Here is a 20,955-nt window from a genome sequence, read left to right on the forward strand (position 1 = left end):
CAGCAACTCATCTCGTCCCGAGCGACGGCGTGAAGTTCCGCTGCCCCAGGAGAGCGATGCCCCAAGAGAAGAGCGATGCCTACCGATGACGCGGTTCCTACGCCCTGGCCAAGCAGATAAGGTATTTAAATCCTAGAGCTTTTATGCTGTCGCTCCACGTATGTTAGACGCGCGAGTTCTTTTTGTTGCGCTCGGTTAATAAATCTGTTTAGTTGGGACGGTAGCTCTGCCTTTTCACGCTGTCGCAACAGCGGCCGGGGTGAAAGCGCGGCCGCGGAGCCCGCTCCCGCCGCCGATCCCGGCCTTTGCCGTTTAGGCGATCGCTGGCCGCACCGACGGGCAGAGCGCGGCCCGGGCCCGCAGGGAGAGCGGCGGCGGCGGGGGGCTGCGCTCCGGGCTCTCGGCCCCGCCGTGTGGCGGCCGGGCGCCTTCCGGGCGTCGAGTCCCCTCCCCGGGCAGGGCGGGCCTTGCCGGGGAGGAGGAGCGCGGCGCCATGGCGGCTGCCTGGCCGGAGCTGGAGGCGGCGGCTCGGGAGCGCCGGCGGGAGCTGGCGCTGGCCGGGGCGGCGGTGGCGGAGCGTGTGGCGGCGGGCGGCGGGCGCTTGCCGGCGGCGGTGCTGGCGCTGCCGCTGCTGCGGTCGCTGGAGCTGAGCGGGTGCCCGGCGCTGCGGGAGCTGGGCCCGGGGCTGGCCGCCGCCCTGCCCGCCCTCCACACGCTGGTGCTGCGCGACAACGCGCTGGGCCCCGCCGGGCTGGGCGAGGGGCTGGGCGGGCCGCTGCCGGCCCTCCGCCTCCTCGACCTCTCCGGCAACGGGCTGGAGGCGCTGCCCGCAGCGCTGGGCGGAGCGGCGGGCGCCGAGCCGGCGGCGGAGCCGGCCTTCCCGCAGCTGCGCAGCCTCAACCTCAGCGGGAACCGGTTGCGGGAGCTGGGCCCGGGGCTGGCCGGCGCCGCGCCGCAGCTCCAGGCGCTGCTGCTCACCGGCAACCGCCTGCGGGTGCTCCCCGGCGGGCTGCTGCCCCCCGCCGGGGCCGGGGCCGCGGCCGCCCCCGGCGGGCCGTTCCCGCTCCTCAGCCGCCTGGAGGCGGCCGACAACGAGGTGGCGGAGCTGGGCGCCGACATCACCGCCCTGCCGGCCCTCAAGGTGGGAGCGGATCCGCGGCCATCCCCCGCCCCGCCGCCGGCCCGGGTCCCCCCGCCGCCATCGCCGACCACGCTATCTCTGTCTCTTCCAGAGCCTGGATGTGGCCAACAACCGGCTGCAGGAGCTGCCCGCCGCGCTGGCTGACTGCCCCCGGCTGAAGGAGGCCAACTTCAGGGGTAACCAGCTGAAGGACAAGCGGCTGGAGAAGATGGTCAATGGCTGCCAGACGAAGGCCATCCTGGAGTACCTGCGGGCCGGGGGCCGCGGGAAGGGGAAGGCCGAGAGCGCCAGAGAGGAGACCAGGAAGAAGAAGAGGGAGAAGCAGCAGCAGAAGAAGGACAGCGGGGACGGGGAGCAGGACGAGCTGGAGGAGGCGAGCAAGCTGATGGTGAAGGTTCTGCACGTCTCCGAAAACCCGGCGCCCTTGGTTGTCAAAGCGAGCCCGGGCATCAAAGACGTTCGACCCTTCATTGTGTGCTGTGTGCTGAAAGGAGCGAACTTAAAGCCGGGAAACGCTCTGAAGAGGTTCCTGTCCATGCAGGTAACTGCTGCAGGCTTGCGTTACTCGTTTGCTCGGGAACATGGCTAGCAGATTTGGAAGTAGGCTGTTCTAGACTCCTTCCAGCAGATAAGTTTCTGAAACTTAGGGTGAGCTCTTCACCTGGCAGATGGTGAGGGTTTGGCAGGAGGGCTGTGCAGCGTGGCCTCTGCCGGCGGCATGGCGTGCCACCTAGTCACTCCATAATAAGCAAAACTGCTTTTCCTGCAGAACCTAGTAGGAGCTCAGCTATTACCATGAGAGGGCGACGAACGCACACGCATTTGCGTTGCTTCTGTAACAATAGATTGTTAGTGCTGCGGAACTTGTCAAGAGCTAATAATAAACCCGCATCCGTGTTAGAAGCACCCTGGTTTGGCTCCAGGTTCCCTAATCTGTGCTAAAAGTGTCTTGCACGTCCAGCTTTCCAATGAAGGTATCGTAAACACAGACCTTCACCTGGTATACTGCTGGCCTGCCCGTTAGATGGCAGGTGTTAGCTTCTTTAGCATAACAGGACTCATGTATTTGTGGTTTTTTTCTGATTTAAAACGATCACCCAGCTGAGAAATGTGCCATGTGCTGTGCTTCGCTATCTTTAAGTTTGGATTGTACTTCAGATGAAATTGTTTCACAGGTGAAGAGAAGGGCTCCGTTTAATGCAGAAGGGTTACTCAACCAGGTGACAATGCTACAAACATTAAATACATAAGAATGCTGAACCCCAGGAGGAATAAATCATGTTGATGTTTTGGATATATTTTGATGGCATTCTTTGTTTTAGACTAAACTGCACGAAGACATCTGTGAAAAGCGGACAGCAGCCACGATTGCCACCCATGACTTGCAGCTGATAAAAGGTCCTCTGAGATACGATGTTCAGCCTCCTGATGAATTGAAGGTAAGGCCAGTGGCATTGGTGGGCCTTTCCACTTTTTTTCCTTTTGTTTTCTGGAACTGTACAGAATGGAAAGAATTATTTTCTTGCCCCGTAGATCCTAGAAAACTATCTCCAGGAGCTTTAATTTAGAAGCTGTACTTATTTTCTTGTTGTCCTGCTGTAACAAAGCCTGCTTGAACAAGCCGCACAAAGCTACCTAGTATTACTCCAGGACCAGTTAAGAGCATATCTGCCCGAGGACTTAAAGTAATCATGGAAAGCAGATGTAGACTTTTTTTTTCCTGTAAAAACATTCTGATCTTGCTTAATGTGTGCCCCTCTTTAGGGTGACTGAGGTATAGGTGTTTCACTGTTGATCCTTTCTCCTGTGTTGTGGTGTTACCACGTTAATGTTCCCTGGAGGTCCCTATATGTTAGGATGTGCCTGGAGTGTCATGCAGCAAAGCAGGTGCTCATTTGTGTGAGTGCGCCTTGAATGGCAGCAGCCTTCAATGTAACCTAATTGAAATCTATTCAGGCTCTGCTGATTTACCCAGTCTGGGGTTATTTATGTTGCTGCTTTCAAAGAAGGGAAAGGGGACGGGGAGCTTGCAGTGCATCTGTGTGATAAGCTCTTAGATGGAACTTGTAACTTCAATCCAGAATATAAAAATTCTATTTCAAATTCGTCGTCCTTATTTACTGAGGCCTATTTCAGTGTGTCTGTTAACATCCTGCCTCCAAGAACCCATCTCGCTGGAGGACTGAACAGTCAGGATACTCTCTTTGGGGCTGACCCAAAGCTTTTGTTGCATTCTGGTCTCTCGACACCTTGTGTTTGTAACTGTTCTGTGCATGTGGCCTGGTCCTCAGGAATGAATTCTTTGTTTTCCTGACGGCTTACAGAGCCTTTTGTGCATGGCTTCTGTTACGAGACAGCAGGTTTTCACATTATTCAGTAAGTAATGACAGTGAAGGAAGGAACTGGCTAAGATGACTGTCCACGCCTGGTTTAGTACAAGCGAATGAGCCTGTTTTTCAAGTGGGTGTTGTAGCTCACACAAAGGTTTAAAACTTGGTGTGATCATAGTAGTCCATGTTAAATAGCAAGCGTATTTCCATACTGAAGAAGGCATTAGGAACGACGGCATACAGAAGCATGGTTTTAATTATTGCCTTGCTTACAGGAGAGTTTTAATAACCCCAGTGTTTGAGTCGCCCTTAAATTCAAATGTTTGTTTTCGTGTATGGTGTAGATAATGCCCCTGGGTCGAAAGGAGATCAAGGCAAAGGATCTTCTCCGTCAGTTGCAGTTAGAAGCTGAGGAGCAGAGGAAACAGAAGAAGCGTCAGAATGTTTCTGGATTGCACAAGTCAGTATGCTGATCTTTTGTGCTTGTCTTCATGTGAATTTTGGTAACTCACGCTCGTATGGAAAAACAGCACTGAAGAAAACGTGCTGGAAGGTATTATGAAGCATGTTCTGTAACGGTGATGGGGCTAACAAACCCAGCATGAGCTTTTAGGAGCCGAGATGAAAAACACTGAGCTGAATTTGTGCATACAGAGTAACCTGGAGTGAAACAAGGACAATGAGTGCCTTCCGTTATTTCTAGATGCGTCGAGTAAATTCTTGTCATATGAATTATTCTTAGAGGCAACAAATACGTTTAGAATAGCAAATAGAAGGGAAACACAGAGGAAAGAAGTGTATGCCATGCACATTCAGTAAACTAAGCAAATTGGAGGTGTGGTAGATCTGCCTGTAGTAACAGATGTGAACTACAAAGCGGAGCGTGGCACTGCCCTATTCTGTTTACTGCTCATGCGGAGATCATCACCCGTATCCATCACTTGTACAGCTTGGGGAAATTTGCCAAGTACATCATGGGAGAACTGTATATCACCATGGTAAGTAAGAGGGAAAATTAAGTAAGCTGTCTGGAAGAATCAGACAGTGGACTCTGATGGTCCTGTTTGAGTACTGGATCTCTGAAAGCACTACAGGCATGTCTGTCTGCTTTGACAGCGAGGATATTAAAATGTGAGTTCCTCTATGGTTCTAGCCCATCACTTCCTGCAGCTGGTGGCTCTCCTCAGCTGTATCACCATGATGCACTTTTGCTGAATTTTAGTGCTCTGACTTCTGTTTCTGCTATGTGGTAGATCAGGAACACATTAGTTTGTTTTTGTCACTACTTTCTGCCATTGTGTCCAGCTGCTGTTTCAGTTGCTCACTTTTCGCTGCTTTGTTTTTCTTGGCAGGTATCTCCAGTTATTGGATGGCAAAGATAACTACCCATGTCTTGTGGATGCTGAAGGCAGTGTGATTTCTTTCCCACCGATAACCAATAGTGAGAAAACAAAGGTACTCTCTGTTAGTGGAAATACATTAATCGAAATTAAACAGTGTTTCCTTCCACTGAGAGATACTTAACTCCAGATTCAAAGACATGCACAGTTCTATGAGACTTGTGATTATATTCGAAATACAAATCTTCAAAGCCTGAATCTTGTCTGCTAGACTTTCAGATTGAGATGGATCTCAGAGTTACATCTTTAACTTTGTAAATCTGTCAAGCTCTGGCAAGCTGTTCCAAAGGCACCAGTCTGCCTTTGCAGAGACGGCTTTATTGAAGGGCAAGAATATGGTTTTTGACTTGTGAAGAAAGACAGTACTTTGCCTCCGGTGGAATTGAATGAAAGCCTTTCATTCAGTTTGTGTATTGAAATGTTGCCAAGTGACTGTGGCTGAGTATGGTCTGATGCCTTACTTGCTTTACCTGTGAAATTCCTACAGATTAGAAAAGACACCCGTGATCTATTTCTGGAAGTGACAAGCGATACCAGTTTACAGATATGCAAAGATGTCATGGACACACTAATTCTGGTAAGTAGTTCAGGAAAATAATCCCATCTGTTCTTGATGTGCTCCTTGACAAAATATTTAATTGCTCACATGTATTGAGAAGACTACAGAAGTTGATTTTTATTTTAGTAGCAGTATTCCCTCCCCTTCACTTACTCTGCCATTCTTGCTGTATCGCAAAAGGTGTTTATATTCTTGTATCCCGACTAACTGGCAGACCTCAAAACTCACCAGGGTAAATAATGTTGTGTTACCACAATTGGAAATTTATGGTTTGACTCTGAACACCTTCACCTTGTTAGTGATCTTATGGCTTCCATTGCTGCCAATAAATTCTTTTAGGGAGATTTCTCACCTCAGCCTGCCTGACAATTAGCTTGCTTCGTCCTATCATTATTACAGAATTATCTTTCAGATACTGTATTAGCAGCAGGCCAGTCTCATTAAATGCCATTCAACATGCTTTCTTTTAACTAAAGCTTTCTTACTGGAAAAGATAGAACTTGGTATATGGCAAGTGCAGGATAGTATGCAGTTAGATATTTTGCAAGATAAACGTGGAGGTTTTTTCTTGTCCAGCTAACATAACCTTTAGAACACTTTGGTGAAAGCTAAGTGATTTGTGTAGTTGACACAAAGTAGTAGCAGAGACAATTTCAAAAAGCAGCAAAAGCAAGCTTGTCGGTGGTGATCCTACAGGAGGCTCTTGTTGCTTGGAATCCAGTGCTTTGACAAAGTCCGAGTTCTGTGTTAAATGTAAAAAATGAAACTATTCAGAGGAGTGGTGCCTCCTGGAGAGCACACCAGTGATAACATCAAAAGCCCTTTCAGTTTCCTGAAAGATTCTAACCCACTGAAGAACCTTTTCATGCAGATACTCCTCCAGAGGCGGGCCAGATCCATACCTTGGAAGCAACTTGGAGTTGCTGTGAGGCCTTAGCCACAGAATTAATCTTGTTTTCTGTATTTTGCTTTTAACAGAAAATTGCAGAACTGAACAGATTTACCTTGGAAAATAAGGAAGACTCGGGCTCGGATAATGAATCTGATGCTTTTTGCGGACCAGTGAATTTGAACCCTGGCCAAAACATACAGCCGGTGAATTTTCCATTGGTGGTGGAGCAGGTTCGAGTGGTGGACACGGATGGAAACTTGAAAGTACTTTACCCTTCAAAAACTGACCTAACCACAGTTTCCTCTCTTCTGACTGTAATACGTTAGCAGCTATCAAAGCTAAGGAAATGATTCAATTTTCTTTTTTGGTCCCCCCCCCCCCCCCCCCCCCCCCCCCCCCCCCCCGCCCCTTATTCAACAGTGCAACTTGTAGGCAGTGAGGTGGTTTGGTTTTTTTAAAGAAAAGGTGCAGTGCATCCTGCCTGGGTATGTGAAAACTTTAAAGTTTGATCAAGCTACAGCAAGGAGTATTGCCTTCTTTCAGCCTTAACAGAAAGTCACCAGTATTCTGACTAGGTAGAGATAACAGCATCTTCACATGTGAACTTAAAGGCAGAGAAGGTACTGGAGGTCAGGCTGCATTAACTTGTAGAGAAAATCATTATGACATCATAGTGTTTATAAAGTGAGCGCAGTCATATTTTTCTGCAAGATCACCATTTCTTCCTGGTGTGTTTCGGCTGGATTATAATTTTGGCAGCTAAACTGGGAAATCCAGCAGGTGACAGCATTGAAACGAAGTCACGTGCTCTATACCGATACTGAAGACAGAATGCAAAACTACTTTGCTAACATTCTGCCTAATTTTATTTTTGTATCTGGAGTAATTGTGAAAATTTAATTGCTGTCAGAGCTTGAGGAATCAGTTTTAAAGTGATGGTTTCTGTGTTCAGACATTAACATGGCTTTTGTTTTTAACTGAAGTCAGTCCAATTGACTGCAGGGGTTTGTGTGTCCCAGTGTGTTTTAAAGCTATCATCCACCCTTGGAAATACCAGTTGTAGCGACCTTGTTGTGTACCTGCTGAGTTACCATTGATCGAGCACTGAATTTATTCTTGCTCGTGAAGTTCCGTTCCGTTCAGAGGGCTAATGCTGCCTTACATCGACACTACGGAAGCTCCCCATCTCCCCAGAATACAAGCACTCTTGCCCAAAGTGACCCTCCTGGAGCTTTCTGTCACACTCCCACATGAAGAGTGTTGGCGGCACCTTCCAAAATACAGGTAGTTTGAGCGGTTCTGATTTTTGCAGTCTGTGGGTGACTTTCACATCCAGGCTACTACCTGTATGAATGCAACCATCTCCATAAGTTAGGGTGACTGACAGATGGAACTTTTTCTGTTAAAAATGATACAGAGCTCTAACTGAACTTCTAGATACTGTGTCAAATACATCCACGTGTTGGGACTTGCATATTGAATGGAAAAATAAAACAGTTCTTGCAGTCATATGTCACTGTCACTTGTTTTGGCATTGGTGAATTTTCCAGTCGTGTAACTATTCAAGCTTGCCAAAGCAGCTATTGTATACTGCAAAAAATGGTAACTAACCGCTTTCTAGCTACTTGTGGCTGTGCAGTCCTTAGTGTAGTGCTTCAGGCTTCCCTGTGAAGTCGAATGTTTCTACAGACCACTGATTTACAGTGAATTGTGCTCTGCGTCGGTTGAAAAAATTGAATTAGATACTCCTGCAGAACTTGATTTAGTAATACGAGTTTAATTTCTTAGTAAGTCACCATCTCAAAACCAAGGAACAGGAGCCTGAAGTTGGTGACGTATTGTGACTTGGCTGTTAGGGCTGCTTCTCAGGTGTTAAAAGATGCTACCCTGCAGGACTCTTTCTCCTTCCCTTAGCACTGGTAGGTGATGGAAGTAGATGTGTTGATGCTGTAGAGCGACGGGACCCTGACGCCTTTCTGTTTCAGCATCTGATGGAATTCCATCCATTTGTTAATTATTTTCTAAAAATGAGGGATGTGTAAACAGGTGGGAAGGCATTAGGTGGAGAGCAGTACTGCAAAGTGTACCCTTATCTCATCAGTCCGTTCTAGCTGGCTGCTAGAAGCAGAGTTTGAAAGAGACAAGTACCTGCGTTGCCTCCAGCACTCTTGTCTGTGACCTCTGCCTCAGGAGGCTTGCTGCCCACCATGCTGAACATAGCCTGAATTACTTCGCTTCGGTATCTTTCATTCAAACTTTTGGTAAAAGAGGAAAGTAGGTGTGTTTAGGCTTTATATACAATTCTTTGGCATTTGCGTGGATTTACAGAGACTACACTGTCTGACTGGGGCAAAGTACTAGTGATGAAACAGGTCTGTTTATGGGAAATTATGGGCTGTTTGACTGGGCTTCACTGCAAGGACTGTGATAATGATGTGTTTCGGGGTGGGCTGAGTCCCTTACCTAGGTATCAGGCTCTGTGCTTGCTACCAGGCATGTATGCCTGCAGGAAATGGCTTTAAGGTGATAACCTGTTACTTTGAGTCCAGAAGGATATTAGAAATCTGGTGATGTAACTGTTCTGAACTTGAGTTTCTCAAGGGCTTCTGGTATTTGTGGCCTGTTTGCTTTGTAAGTGACATGAGCCACATGCTAAAAAGCGGGAATACATTTCCTGCTCCTCTGGCCCCATGGCCACGAAGGGAGGCCAGGCCTTGAGAGCAAAGGACTGTAGTGCCCTGGTGCATCTTCCGCTGTGCTTCTGCCCAAGAATGTCTAAGCTTTCAGATTCTCTGCTTGAAATGGTTGAAGTGTCTCCCAAGAGGGAGGCAGGAGTCTGAAGTGAAGGAGGCTATGCTTACGCGGCTGGTGATGCATTTGAGTGCCACTCTAGTTTGCAGCTTGCTGTGCTGCAGCGTCTCAGCTTGGCTCTGGATTGCCTCTTGGGCCTGTTGCTGCTTGTGGATGTGGTATGGGCTGGTCAGAACCTCTGCCTGTAGCTGGCTGACCATCCCCTGTAACCCACTGATCAGCTTGTTCTGCTCAGCTGGTTTGGATTCTTGTTCTGTAACAACCTGAGGAGATAGGTAAATCAAGCCATTATTGTGAGGAAGGAGGCAAGCAGGCTTGGCCGCATCTTCCCAGTACCTAGTCCAAATGCTTCTTGTATTTCTTGGGCAGAGTCTACAGACTAGCAACCTTGCCAGTACTAGTAACTGTTATTACTTGGTGTTTTCTCTGAAACTGCTGAATTGGGTAGGGGTTTTTTATGTGGCAAACTCCCCCAAGCCTAAAGCAAGCACCACTCTGCAGCTAATACAAGAATTTTCTATAGGGGCTTTGCACCAAGTTTACCTCTCGAAGACTGCAGTTCTCCTTCTCTATTGTCACCACCATTTCTTTGTGTTTCCATCCTTCTCTCAGACTGCAAAACTTAAGAGAACATAGTTTACGCTTCAGTTCTGCAGTGCACAGGTGCACCTCCTGTCTATGCGGAAAGCCCAAATTCCCCGCTGCCAGCTCTCCTAACAGCGATGGCCACCCTGCTCGCAGGGCGGTACCTTGGTAGACATGGCTTGTAGCTGATTTTCTGGCTGAGTTTTCTTTTGGAGCACTTCCTTTTCAGATTTGGTTCTCCGAAGCTGGGATTCTTGGATCTCCAGTTGTCTTTGCAAGGAAGAGAGGGCGCCTGTGAAGTAGGAGTACTACTGTAAGCAAACCGAATCCCTGCAAAAAGCTTCGTGCCTCCTCTTTTCAGGTAAGCGTAAGCAGAGCTGCTGTAGTAACCGTCTGAGTGTAGACCGTGGGTGGAGTTAATGCTCCAGCCACAGCGACACTGGCTGATAATGCGTTTTGTAGTTAATTTGCTGTGATGCTTATTAAACTAACTAACCTTGCTGTGTGAGGACCGGTAGAGCCGGCAGCACAAGGCCAGGTTTGCCGGCGTGCTGAAACGCTGCGGGATGCCCCGGGGAGACTGCTCGGGGCTCTCCCTGCTGTTCTTTTCCTCATGCGCTCCGCTTCTAAGGGGAGCGAGAAAGCGGTTTCCGTGCACTCCGGTGCATTTTTGTCTAGGTAAAAGGAGCGGGGCGGCGAGAAGGGATAACGGCCCCTTTTCCCCACGCTTTCCACCGGTACGGGTGGCCAGGCTGTAGCGCGGTTCCTGGCGCGGCTCTCGGTCGGACTTTTCGGGGTCTCGCTGAGCTCTGCCACCCGCCCCAGCTTCCACGGGGGACGCTTCTCCCGAGCCCCGTCCCTCGCTGGGCAGAGGGGCGAGGGCTCTCCCGTAGAGGAGTTGGGGGGGTCGCGCTGACGAAAGTTCTCCCCGCTGCCCGGGAAGGCCGTTCGTCCCCTCTCCCGGCGTCGGGCCCGGAGCGGGGCCTGTACCCCGCCATAGCGGCCTGTTACCCCCGCCGGAGCGGCCCGCTGCTAGGCAACGGGGGCGGGGCGGGAGGGGGCGCGCGCCTTCCGGTTCCGGTTCCGGTCCGGGTCCGCCGCCGCCATGGGTCGGAAGAAGAAGACGCTGCACGACTACGCGGCCGAGTTCTCGGAGCTGTCGGTGAAGCGGCACCTCCTGGAACGGGGCGGCGGGGAGGAGGAGGCGGCGGCGGCGGTGGTGGAGACGCTGTACTGCACCTCCTGCCAGCTGCCCATGCGGGTCCGCCGCGACCGCATCCTCGAGCACCTCTCCTCCGGCCGCCACTACCGCAACCGCCGCCTGCTCCGCCAGCACGGCCTGCGCGCCCCGCTGCTCCTGTGAGTGCCCGACCCCCGCTGTCGCGACCGGCTGTGGGAAGCGGCCGGCCTCCGTCCCTCGCTCGGCGAGGGAGAGCCGGAGCCCCGGGCCCAAACCCTCCTCTGTCTCGCCCAGCTCTGCAGGTCCAGACGTCGGCGCCGGCCTCCCCCTGCAGCTCGACGCGCCCTCCCTGCTCTCCCAGCCGTCCTTCGTCCTCGCCACCGCCGCAGGCTCGGTCCCCTCTTCGCCCTCCTACCCTGAACCGCTGGCTGCCCGCCGACCCGTCGTCGCTGCCGCCCCCAGGGAAGACCCGACGCCTTCCACCTCGGCCAGCCACCCCTCGGCTCTCGCCGCCTTCCACCTGAGGATTGCCCCTGCCCCCTCGAAGCAGGCCGGCCGGCGAGGGGCCGCGGCCGAGGCCTCCGACGGCCCGGCGCCCGCCTTGCGGCCCGGCAGCGGCGTCGGTCTCGCCCTCTTCGGCATAGGGCTGGTTAACAAAGCTTTCTTCCAAAGCCTGATGGAGGAAAACAGCTGCTGCTTGCTTTACGTTGTGGAGGATCAGCTGGAGGAGGTGGAACGCGCCTTTGGCGCCGAGTTCCTGGCTGGCACCAGGGTGCTGCGGCAGCGGGACGCCGGTGTCGCACTCAACGACCAGCGGTACCGTCAGCCGCGGACTCCCGCACGCGCTTCTTCCCTGCCGCCGGGCTCGGTGCGCGTCTGGCGTCTCCTCTCTGGAAAATGCCACGGCACCGTAGCGGACCCAGACCGTGCTTGTCTGGCCCCACACAAGGGAGCGGAGGGAGACCCAGGGGCTGTTACAGGCTAAGCCTTACGTAGCGTGTCATCTACCTGTAGGTGCTTCAGAAGTCTCCGAGAAGCTTAGCTTGACTGGCGTGCCCAGAACCGAGGGAAACTCGGAGTTTAGTTGCAGGCGGTTTTCTTAAGAAATACAGAAAAACCCCTTGTTTTCCTCCTTTCCCATAGAGCAATAAACGACAGGCTTTCCTGCTGCCTGCCAGTTTTTCTGCCGCGGAGCAGCTAGCTGACTTTGGTGGCTCTTTTGAAACTGTCTGATATAAGCGAGGATTGCTGTAAGTAGGAAAGGTTGTGGTGTCTTGCTTTACAAGTAACATCTAGCGATGTGGTTACAGTCAGTTCTCAAATTGGTATTTTAAATCTCATTGCAAAAGTGGAAGGTGGAGCTTTTAAGGAAGGTGGATTTAATGTGAGAAGCTAAAGCGTGGTAATAAGCTAAGATGTACCCATCGCTTGTTTGGCACCTCTACCCCATAAAGACTTTTGATTTCACTGCATGTGTTAACTAACAGCATTTAACCCGTTTTCAAAGGACACCTTTAAAAGACTTTATCCTTTAAGATGCAGGAAAAGCAATGCAATTCCACTGTGCCACTTGTAATTTTAACCTACATATGTCCAGCCATATTTCATCCTCGCAAGCAGGTACCGAGTTCCTTTTATAATGTAACTTGCTCTTTCAGAGCAGTGGGGTTTGATGTCCTTTTTTTAACTCTTCCTCAAAAAGTTTAAGGCAGCTATCAGAAAAATAACTGTAACTGAAAGGAGCTTTTGAGCATTGTTCATTCTAGTAAAAACCTTGTCTTCACTGAAGGTCTTTCTTTTGCCTTCTGCAGAGTCTCTGGAGCCATTATTTGTTCACCCCCTGAAGAAGCATCTGAGATTGTAATAGACGCTTTACGAGCGGGTAAGAGGAACAGCTGCAAATTCAGCTTTTATCTGTAGTCAGTAGCACGCATTGAGGCAGACCTTGTATGCTTGCTAAACTCTTTAAATGCAAATGCTTTCTTGTTTCAGCAGTGTCCCTTGAGTTGTGCAGACTATGTAATTGCATAGTGAAAGAAAAATTAGTCTGCTGGTGACACCGATGTTAATGGCTTAACACCAGCAGAGTTTGTACTGTGCTGGTCCCAGTATGGCCATGCAGAGTGTCTAGTCCTAGAAATACCACTAGGACTCAAAGGAGAGCTGTCTGTCAAAACAGTCACGCTTCTTGGGGTCTGTAACCAGCTAGTAAAGCCACAGCTGGAGGCCAAAAGGGAGTTGGTAGCATCAACAAATAAAAAGCCATGCTTCAGTTTCATCAAACGTACCTTCTAGAATGTAACGACTTGCATATTTATTGCAAGATAAAAATGTTTCGTGAAGACCGTGTCTTGCCTTCAGTCCTGTGTCCTGTACCGTTTTGCACAGGAAAAGGTGTGTTTTGTGAGAGGCTGCCCAGTTTTGACAGGCAGACGGCAGAAGCTTGTTTCGATGAAGCTGACAGATGTGGAAGACCACTGGTGTGTGGATTCTACAAGTAAGACCAGCATTTTTCTTCTGATTTATCCTTGAAAAGAAGTGCATAAAAGTACTGAAAGTAGCATTGATTCCTCAGGCTTTCCTGAATTTGTACTCAAATAAACTTAGTTTCACTGCTGCTTGTTAACATTGTTCAGCTGGGAGTTAATTGGATTGGATTCATTCATCGTGTTTAATGGAGATAAAATCTAGTTGTTATGAGATGAAAATAAATGTTCGCTCGAATGGATGCTAGTGGAACTCAAACGGTGAAGCTTTCAAAATGGGAAAGCTCAGGGGTTTGTTGTTTTTTTTTTTTTTTTTTAGAATGGCCCAAGGCAGTTGGGGTCCGCATCTCTGCAGTCCTTTCGAGGTTTTGCAAATGCTACAGCTAGTCGGAGCTTCAGAGAAGGAAATATTCTGACAGTGCTGTGCCGTTCTCTGAGGCAGTTTCTTGGTCTGTGGTTTTAGGACGTTTTTTGCTCATGGTTTTTTGCTCACCTACAACCACCAAGTTGGGCAGATCTGTAATTTTATTTAGCGTGCAGCTACCAAGATTTGCTTTTTGTTGCTCTGTTGTAAAGCATTTAGTTTGCAACCCTGTTCAGTCTAGTAATACCCTGTTCAGTCTAGTAATGTCCTGTGATGTGCTCATGGTTTAGGCTTCCGTACGGAACTTCTGCCCATACGTATTGCACTTTTTCTGGATCTGATGGTATCTATCCTTTTTTCCCTGTTTGATAGCTTTGTTGCAGTAAACTAGAAATAACATTGGAAGAAGACAGCGAATTAGCTGTGTTGTTTAAAATAGCAGCGGCAAAGGCTGCTCTTTGAATATATTTTCATGGTACTGAAAACTTCCTTTTTGTAACTTTTTTATATTTTCACTGATTTCCTAATTATATTCTGTACTTAGTAGATTATGTTGGTTCTGTGAAACGTAAGTACATGCGTTAGCAAATACTAGTGAAAGCGTGGAGTAACTCTTCAACAAAAGAACAATCGACCTTTTGAAGTTCCTTTTAGAGCACGGTCTCTAGGGACACATTGAGCCCATCCACTACTTAACTCTCCACTCAAACTGAATTTCCAAACGCTGAGATCTGCCTAGAGCTGTCATTTACCTCTGACTTCTTTCTAATGCCTCTGGAAGGGATGGTGCTTGAGGATTATTAACCTTGAGGGTTGCAAACTACGCGGCCGTGAAAATTCCGCTTGATGTTAGAATTACTGGCCAATCTGATGAGAATAGATTTATTAATCTTTATGAAGTGATATTTCCACTTGGGACCTTACATCTGGACCCTTACAATTAAATAATTGAAATGGAAGGAAAGTAGATTAATTTTCATTTGCTTCCGCTCTGTTCAACTTGTGGGGACTTGGGGAGCTCAGCTAAAAGCAAGAATGCTGCTTTAAACTTGTGCTCGGCATTTAACACTGCATGCCAAGTGGATGTGGGCTGTTAGTAAACACATGCGATCATTTTGTGCTCCTCTGCTGAGAATAGTTAATTTCATTGCAAATAAAACTTACTTGGACGCATATGTATGTATTTCATATACACTAGTAAGTAATTAAATATCTGCCCTAACGTTTGCCTTTTCCATTTGAGTGCTATACGGACAGGTCTGATCCCAGCCATAAGGTTGAACCTCAGCTGAGGTTTTGGTCAACATTCGACTGAATATAAACTTGTAGGCAGGGCTCTAAGAAGAACTGTAGATCATTTACTGGGCCTTTAAATGCTTTTAGCCCCCATGGTTTAATTTTTTCATTAAAGTTGTTAGTTTAAGTCCTCACAACTGCAGATATTAGACTCGTTTGCAAGAAGCGAAATTCATACGTACTAAGTGGCTGAACTTAGAAAGCTGCGTCTAACCCCATCTGTCTGCATGCTCACCGCTGCCTGCCAGCGAGTCAGCCTCGTGCAGCGCAGCGGTAACAGCGGCCCGGGTGACCTCCTCCTTCTCCAAATCCTGTACCGCATTCCTTGTTTCTCTTTGAAGGCGCTTTGACCCAGCGCTGCAGTTCTTGTACAAGAAAGTCCGTGACAGCCAGGCGCTGGGGAGGATCCATAGGATATCAACAATTAGCAGCATATATCCAGCAGCATCTCTGAGCTTCCTAAAAACATCAGGTACTGCGCAGCTTTCTTCTGAAAAGTTTGTTTGCAAAGGACTGGAAATGTATCTTGCACCGTGTTCTGGTGGAAAGTCCCCTATGTTTGTGTAACCTTAAGACGCATGGGTTTTCTTTTGAGGAGGGTTTTTGTTACCCATCTTTGGTTTTGTTGCTTTTTTTGGTTTGCTTTTAGTATTAGTTTCTTCGATGTAGGGGGCTTCTTGTATCGATCTCGGTGCTGTTCAGAAACGTGTGTTGACTGTGGGTTTTAAATGTGGAGACCTTAATGCCCAGTTTTGCTTCTTCCAGGTGGAATTTTTTATAATGCTGCTGTGCATGATATAGATATTATCAGTTTGTTGTTGGGAGAGAGTGCACCAGATACAATATTTTCACTGGGACATGCATTCTGTGCAGGTAAGAATAAATGTTTTGATAGTTTATTGTGTGCCTCTGGACTTTAGTAGTGAAACTGGGAAGAGAGTGTACAAGAGCACGGTAGCCATGACGTAAATGTTCCATCATGGAACAGTTGAAAAAATAGCCTAGTGAAATAGAAGGCAAGTTTCTCAAGCAGTTGTCATGGACAGGGTATTTAGCGATGATTTCTGAATTCTGTCAATTCCCTGCTGATGTGAAGCAGTTTCTGTGGAGGTATTGCTGAACTCCACTCTATGTGCTTACAAGAACGTCAATGCAGTCTTTTTCAGTTCTTTGCTTTCTCTGATTTCTCTGGCGCTTTCCTGCTGATATCGGCACAGTCAAAGATGAGAATTTACTCTGGACTGTGTCAAGCTGACGGGCATGCTCTGGGTTACCAGACTAATTTAAAGTAACCATAAAACTGGAAGCTGCCATTTTTTAAATGGGAATGCAAAGTTTTAATTAAGGTAATTGCAGCTGCTGCCAACCTTGACTGGCTGTTGTTAGCAGGTTTAGTATGCAATGTTATAATCTATGGTAAAGCATTGAAATGCAACAAACAAAATGCCCCAGGGAGGATTTTGTACCATCTGCCTCATTCTAGCTACATGCTGGAAGTTGCCTGATCTTGGTTGTAATAAGCTGCAAAGGAAAATGTGTTTGGAAGTAGAAGTGGAAGCCGCCTTTAGGGAGAGCCACGGGCTGGGAAGGTGGAGTTCAGGCCCAGGGGCTGCATGTTTCTGCAGAGCGTGTTGTTCTCCATCAGAAAGCCTCATAAAGGTAAACCAGCTGGCGTACGTTGCAGAAAGCGCTTTGCTGTCGCCGTTGCTTCCTGTTTGAAGGTATTGTAGAGCCAGTGTTGCCTCGTAAAGGAAGAAGAGCACTTTGTAGTTGTAGTACTTGCTGGTTTGCTGTTCCTGGTGTGAGCGAGTGCCTTTTTTGTCACTCAGATATGGCCTACTTGAAGGATGCAGACACTGTAGCGGTCAGCATGAAATTTCGTAGCGGAGCAATTGTTACTTTGGACGTCAGTCAGCACTGCACTAAAAGCTGTGATCAGAGACTAGAGGTGCGTTCTTACTTTTAAGTCAAGTCTGTCGCGACACCGCAGGCCAGCACGAGTTTTACCCTGTACGTGTTCACATGGGGCAATACATGTTGTGCCCCGTGCACATCCCTGCAAGCACGTTTCACAAAACACCTCTGTACCTCGGCAGCAGTGGATTGCTTGCATTTGTTTAATCTACAATCCACTTTCTCTTTTGTTACCTGAATTTTGCATCTGTTTACATGTATTCTGTTGGGGTTATAAGCTGGATGCGGTCGTACTAGAGCAGGAATTGGTGTCAGCTCTCCTGAGGCTGAAATGTTGTCACACAGTTCATTTGTTGTCTTTCCAGGGTGTTTTTAGGTGTATAGCAAGCCAAGAGTTAAGGATATTAAAGGGGAAGAAAAGAGTAAACTCGGAGGCAAATTGTCTGTAAATTCCGAAGGTCGTGATTTATAACAGATGCGTGGGCTGGATTTGGGGAGTGGTATCTGTTAAAGACTTAAAAAAGGAGTGTCGTGGTTTAACCCCAGCCAGCAGCTAAGCACCACACAGCTGCTCACTCGCTTCCTCCCCACCCAGTGGGATGGGGGAGACAATCGGGGGAAAAAAACCTGAAACTAGTGGGTTGAGATAAGAACAGTTTAACAGAACAGAAAGAAAGAAAATAATAATGATAATAACAACTATAGTAAAATGATAATAAAAAAAGGATTGGAATATACAAAACAAGTGATGCACAACGCAGTTGCTCACCACTTGCTGACCGATGCCCAGTTAGTTCCTGAGCAGCGATCCCCCCCAGTTTATATAGTGGGTGTGATGTCACATGGCATGGAATACCCCTTTGGCCAGTTTGGGTCAGCTGTCCTGGCTGTGTCCCCTCCCAACTTTTTGTGCCCCTCCAGCCTTCTGCTGGCTGGGCATGAGAAGCTGAAAAATCCTTGATTTGGTATAAAGACTACTCAGCAACAACTGAAAACATCAGTGTGTTATCAACATTCTTATACTGAATCCAAACCATAACACTATACCAGCTACTAGAAAGAAAATTAACCAGGACAAGGAGCTTTGCTCAGGTGAAAAGAAAAAAAAAAAAAGAGGTATCACATAAGCAGAAGCCACTGTCCTATAACATGTGCCTGGTATTTTCTGTTGTGTCTGATCCATCCAAGGGGGTATGTCAGTTGTAACTGCTAATTTTAGAAGCTACATTTTTTTCTTGGTTGTACAAACCAGGGCTTCGATAGGCTAGCCGGGTGTTCAAGAGCAAAAGCACGATAACTTAAAAACTTTGTTCTCTTTCCTGTTTGCTGCCTTCCCTGCAGGTTCACGGTTCTCAAGGAACGTTGCGGGTAGATAATCAGAATCCCCTGGGGATTACAGAGCATGGGACTTCGGTATCCATATATTCACAGACCCAAGCTGATCGCTACAGAGATGCACACAGGGAGCTCTTCCGACACTTTCTGAGAACACTGAAAGGTAGGACGAAGCTTCCATTGATGGCTAGTGTTGCTTTGGATTTGCTTTCAGTGAAAACTTCCCTTGGAAACTGTTCCAATAGAAATTGCAATTTAGTGTTTGTGTCTGAAACCCCAAAAAGAAATGAGTAGGTGTGAAAACTCAGCATGAGATTCATCATGGTTAAGTTTAAGCCAGTGTTGCGTAGGTGATGAGCAAGCTCCCTGTAAGCAAACATGGGGTTTCACGGGCTGGTCTGCCACCCTGACAAGCACTGGTGTTCTCAGTGGATGCGTGTTGAGCACGACAGTGCATGCAGCTCGGTAAAAACACACGTGGAGTGGGTCAGCCTCCGAAGGAGCTGATAGCTCGGTGGACGTGCAAACAACTAACCTTGTTTCAGTAAATGAAAGTGAATGACGCAGCTTCGTTGGGGGATGTGCTGCTTTTCTCACTTTCGAGTCAGTGAGATGGGTGACGGATGGAGTGTTGATCTGAAACTGTGTTCTGAGAAGAAATGAAAATGGGCAGGGAAAATTGCGTTGGACCTCACTGTCACTTGTGAAGAAAGCAGCCGTTTCTAACAGCAAGGAGACCCTCATCTAGAGTCCTGGCTGCCCAGAAGGAATAAAAATATTTCTGTTCTTCTGGCTGCATTGACAAGAATACAGGGTTTTAGTCACAGGACAGGGAGGAGAAGGGGCTGAAACTCTCTTTCCAAAATCTGAGGCCCCAGCTCCAGGAGCTGAAGAGGGATGCCGTGGTGGGCAGCGACGTGCCAAAAGGCAGAGCAGGTGATAATATGGGTTTCATCCAGTGCTTCATTCCTGTCCCTGCAGGCAAGGAACCCCCCGTGATAACCAAAGAGCAGTTTCTCTGGACGATTCAGGTCGCTGCAGCTGCTGAACAGTCCTGGAGAAATGGATCCGCTGTTGACTTGCGCAGCGAAGCAATAGATTCGTCTGTAATCAAGACTGAGATAATGTGACACACGCTTCTGTGTTCTGAGGTGAAGGATAACCGTTAAGCTGTGCTAGTGAGGTCTTTCCACCTAGTGATGTCTCTGCTGTAACCTTAAAATAAGACTCGTGGTTTCTGCCGGGAATGCCCAGAAGACAGAGGCACTTTTGAACGAGAAGCACTTGGTGCTGAGGCTGCAGGTGTTTCTTAGCATGTCAGCCAAAGCCCTCGAGAAATTCTGGGTGGTTTCATCCAGACGGCTTTTCCTTCTGGAGAGCTCTGCTGGCTACTGAGCTCTGTTTTCGTGGGAGAAGACTGACACTCCTCGGGCTGTGGTAAGGTGGTGTAGACCACCACCAGCTGTGATGGGAACAGTGCGAGCGAGTGGCTTTCCCGACAGCTTTACAAGTGAGACGACGTAATGCTCCAGAAAAATAGGGGAGCATCTGTCTGGTCCATGCTCATTTCCCTTCAGTATATGCAGGAATGTGACTTCTGTGCTGAGCTCGCCTCTGGGTCTCCTATTTATTGTTTCGGTTGTTGTTTTTACTGGGTTTTCTAAATCTTTTTGAAAAGAAGTTATGATCTAACTTTCTTGGGGGGTGGGGAGAAAAGATGAAAAAGCAGGGAGGGAGACTTCTGACCGTCCTGTCGTTACAGAGACGAGAGGCTTCGTAGTAAGGCCGTAAATTAAGGCTATTCTGTAGAGGAGCAACGCACTTAGGCATTTCAGTAATAAACACTGCATTATTAAAGGGTTCCTCAGAATGCAGTCTGTGAATTTGCACAGCGGCCCTGTACGATGACTGTTACTGGGACACGCGGCTGCTGGGCAGGTTGTTCAGCACCGGGGCTGAGCGTTGTCTGCATTACTCGCTGCAGCAGCCGGGTAGCTGTCTGGAGGCCGGTGTTTTCCTTGCTTAAGTGCAAGTGTTGTATGTTAACATTTTAGTAGCAAAATTGAACTAATAATCACATTCTTTGAGTGTAGGAGGAAGGGCATCTAATTGCATATTTTAAAGGTGGCGTTGGTTTTGGTTTTTTACAGTCCAGCAGATTTGGAACACACACCACAGAAAAAGATAGTGCCTTCAACAACAGGCAAGCCTGCTTTTAAACCAGGTTCTTTGTACCTTTTTATTCATGTGTTCGGTTTATTGCAGATGTATGGATTTGACTATTCTTGTCTGTTTCTCACACGCCAGTTTTCAAGATCTTTTGAAAGCTTTTTTTTATTGTATTAAAATAACGTTCTTGCCATGAGTGTAAGTTTATAAATGACACTTCTTGCAAGATTCTTTAGTTCAATCAATTTCCAATTCCTATATATGGAATATATATTACTAGAAATAGCACTGACATTTATAACTAAAGACAATTCTCTCGTGGAAATTGGTTTTAGTGGTGTAATTTTTCAAACTCAGAAAAGCTATGTCTTAACGATAAAGATTGCTATCAATTTCATTCTCTAGTTTCTAGCCATTTATTGTAAAAAAAAAAAAAAAAAAGTTTTACCTATAAAGAAGTAGGCATTTGCCTCTCTGTAATCACTATGGCAAT

General features: G+C 47.9%; 2 protein-coding genes across 4 annotated transcripts; both read left to right on the forward strand.

Moving 5' to 3' along the window:
* Nucleotides 1–489: 489 nt before the first annotated feature.
* LRRC47 (leucine rich repeat containing 47) lies at nucleotides 490–6,714 on the forward strand. The gene is made up of 7 exons (XM_049801595.1): nucleotides 490–1,141; nucleotides 1,233–1,682; nucleotides 2,464–2,580; nucleotides 3,816–3,931; nucleotides 4,824–4,926; nucleotides 5,359–5,448; nucleotides 6,409–6,714. Exons 1-7 carry the CDS (start codon nucleotides 494–496, stop codon nucleotides 6,646–6,648), a joined length of 1,764 nt encoding a protein of 587 aa, XP_049657552.1. The 5' UTR covers nucleotides 490–493; the 3' UTR covers nucleotides 6,649–6,714.
* Nucleotides 6,715–6,717: 3 nt separating this feature from the next.
* Nucleotides 6,718–20,859, forward strand: LOC126039032 (myo-inositol 2-dehydrogenase-like). 3 transcript variants are annotated; one of them, XM_049801624.1, is made up of 10 exons: nucleotides 6,718–10,079; nucleotides 10,968–11,077; nucleotides 11,193–11,714; nucleotides 12,710–12,780; nucleotides 13,287–13,395; nucleotides 15,386–15,516; nucleotides 15,810–15,917; nucleotides 16,874–16,992; nucleotides 18,300–18,456; nucleotides 19,275–20,859. In XM_049801624.1, exons 2-10 carry the CDS (start codon nucleotides 10,974–10,976, stop codon nucleotides 19,421–19,423), a joined length of 1,470 nt encoding a protein of 489 aa, XP_049657581.1. In that variant the 5' UTR covers nucleotides 6,718–10,079; nucleotides 10,968–10,973; the 3' UTR covers nucleotides 19,424–20,859. The 3 variants fall into 3 exon arrangements, with proteins under 3 accessions (XP_049657581.1, XP_049657573.1, XP_049657565.1); XM_049801616.1 differs by lacking the exon at nucleotides 6,718–10,079 and having other exon boundaries at nucleotides 10,087–11,077; nucleotides 19,275–19,444; nucleotides 20,444–20,859; XM_049801608.1 differs by lacking the exon at nucleotides 6,718–10,079 and having other exon boundaries at nucleotides 10,087–11,077.
* The last annotated feature ends 96 nt before the right edge of the window (nucleotides 20,860–20,955 follow it).

Source organism: Accipiter gentilis, chromosome 1 (genome assembly GCF_929443795.1).
Source record: "Accipiter gentilis chromosome 1, bAccGen1.1, whole genome shotgun sequence".
Classification (NCBI taxonomy): Eukaryota; Metazoa; Chordata; class Aves; order Accipitriformes; family Accipitridae; genus Astur; species Astur gentilis.

Coding starts and splice junctions, on each gene's coding strand:
- LRRC47 (XM_049801595.1), top strand. CDS start 494: ATGGCGGCTGCCTGGCCGGAGCTGGAGGCGGCGGCTCGGGAGCGCCGG. Junction 1,142..1,232: donor CCGCCCTGCCGGCCCTCAAG/GTGGGAGCGGAT, acceptor TGTCTCTTCCAG/AGCCTGGATGTGGCCAACAA. Junction 5,449..6,408: donor TCATGGACACACTAATTCTG/GTAAGTAGTTCA, acceptor TGCTTTTAACAG/AAAATTGCAGAACTGAACAG.
- LOC126039032 (XM_049801608.1), top strand. CDS start 10,824: ATGGGTCGGAAGAAGAAGACGCTGCACGACTACGCGGCCGAGTTCTCG. Junction 11,715..12,709: donor GTCGCACTCAACGACCAGCG/GTACCGTCAGCC, acceptor TGCCTTCTGCAG/AGTCTCTGGAGCCATTATTT. Junction 15,918..16,873: donor GGGACATGCATTCTGTGCAG/GTAAGAATAAAT, acceptor TTTGTCACTCAG/ATATGGCCTACTTGAAGGAT.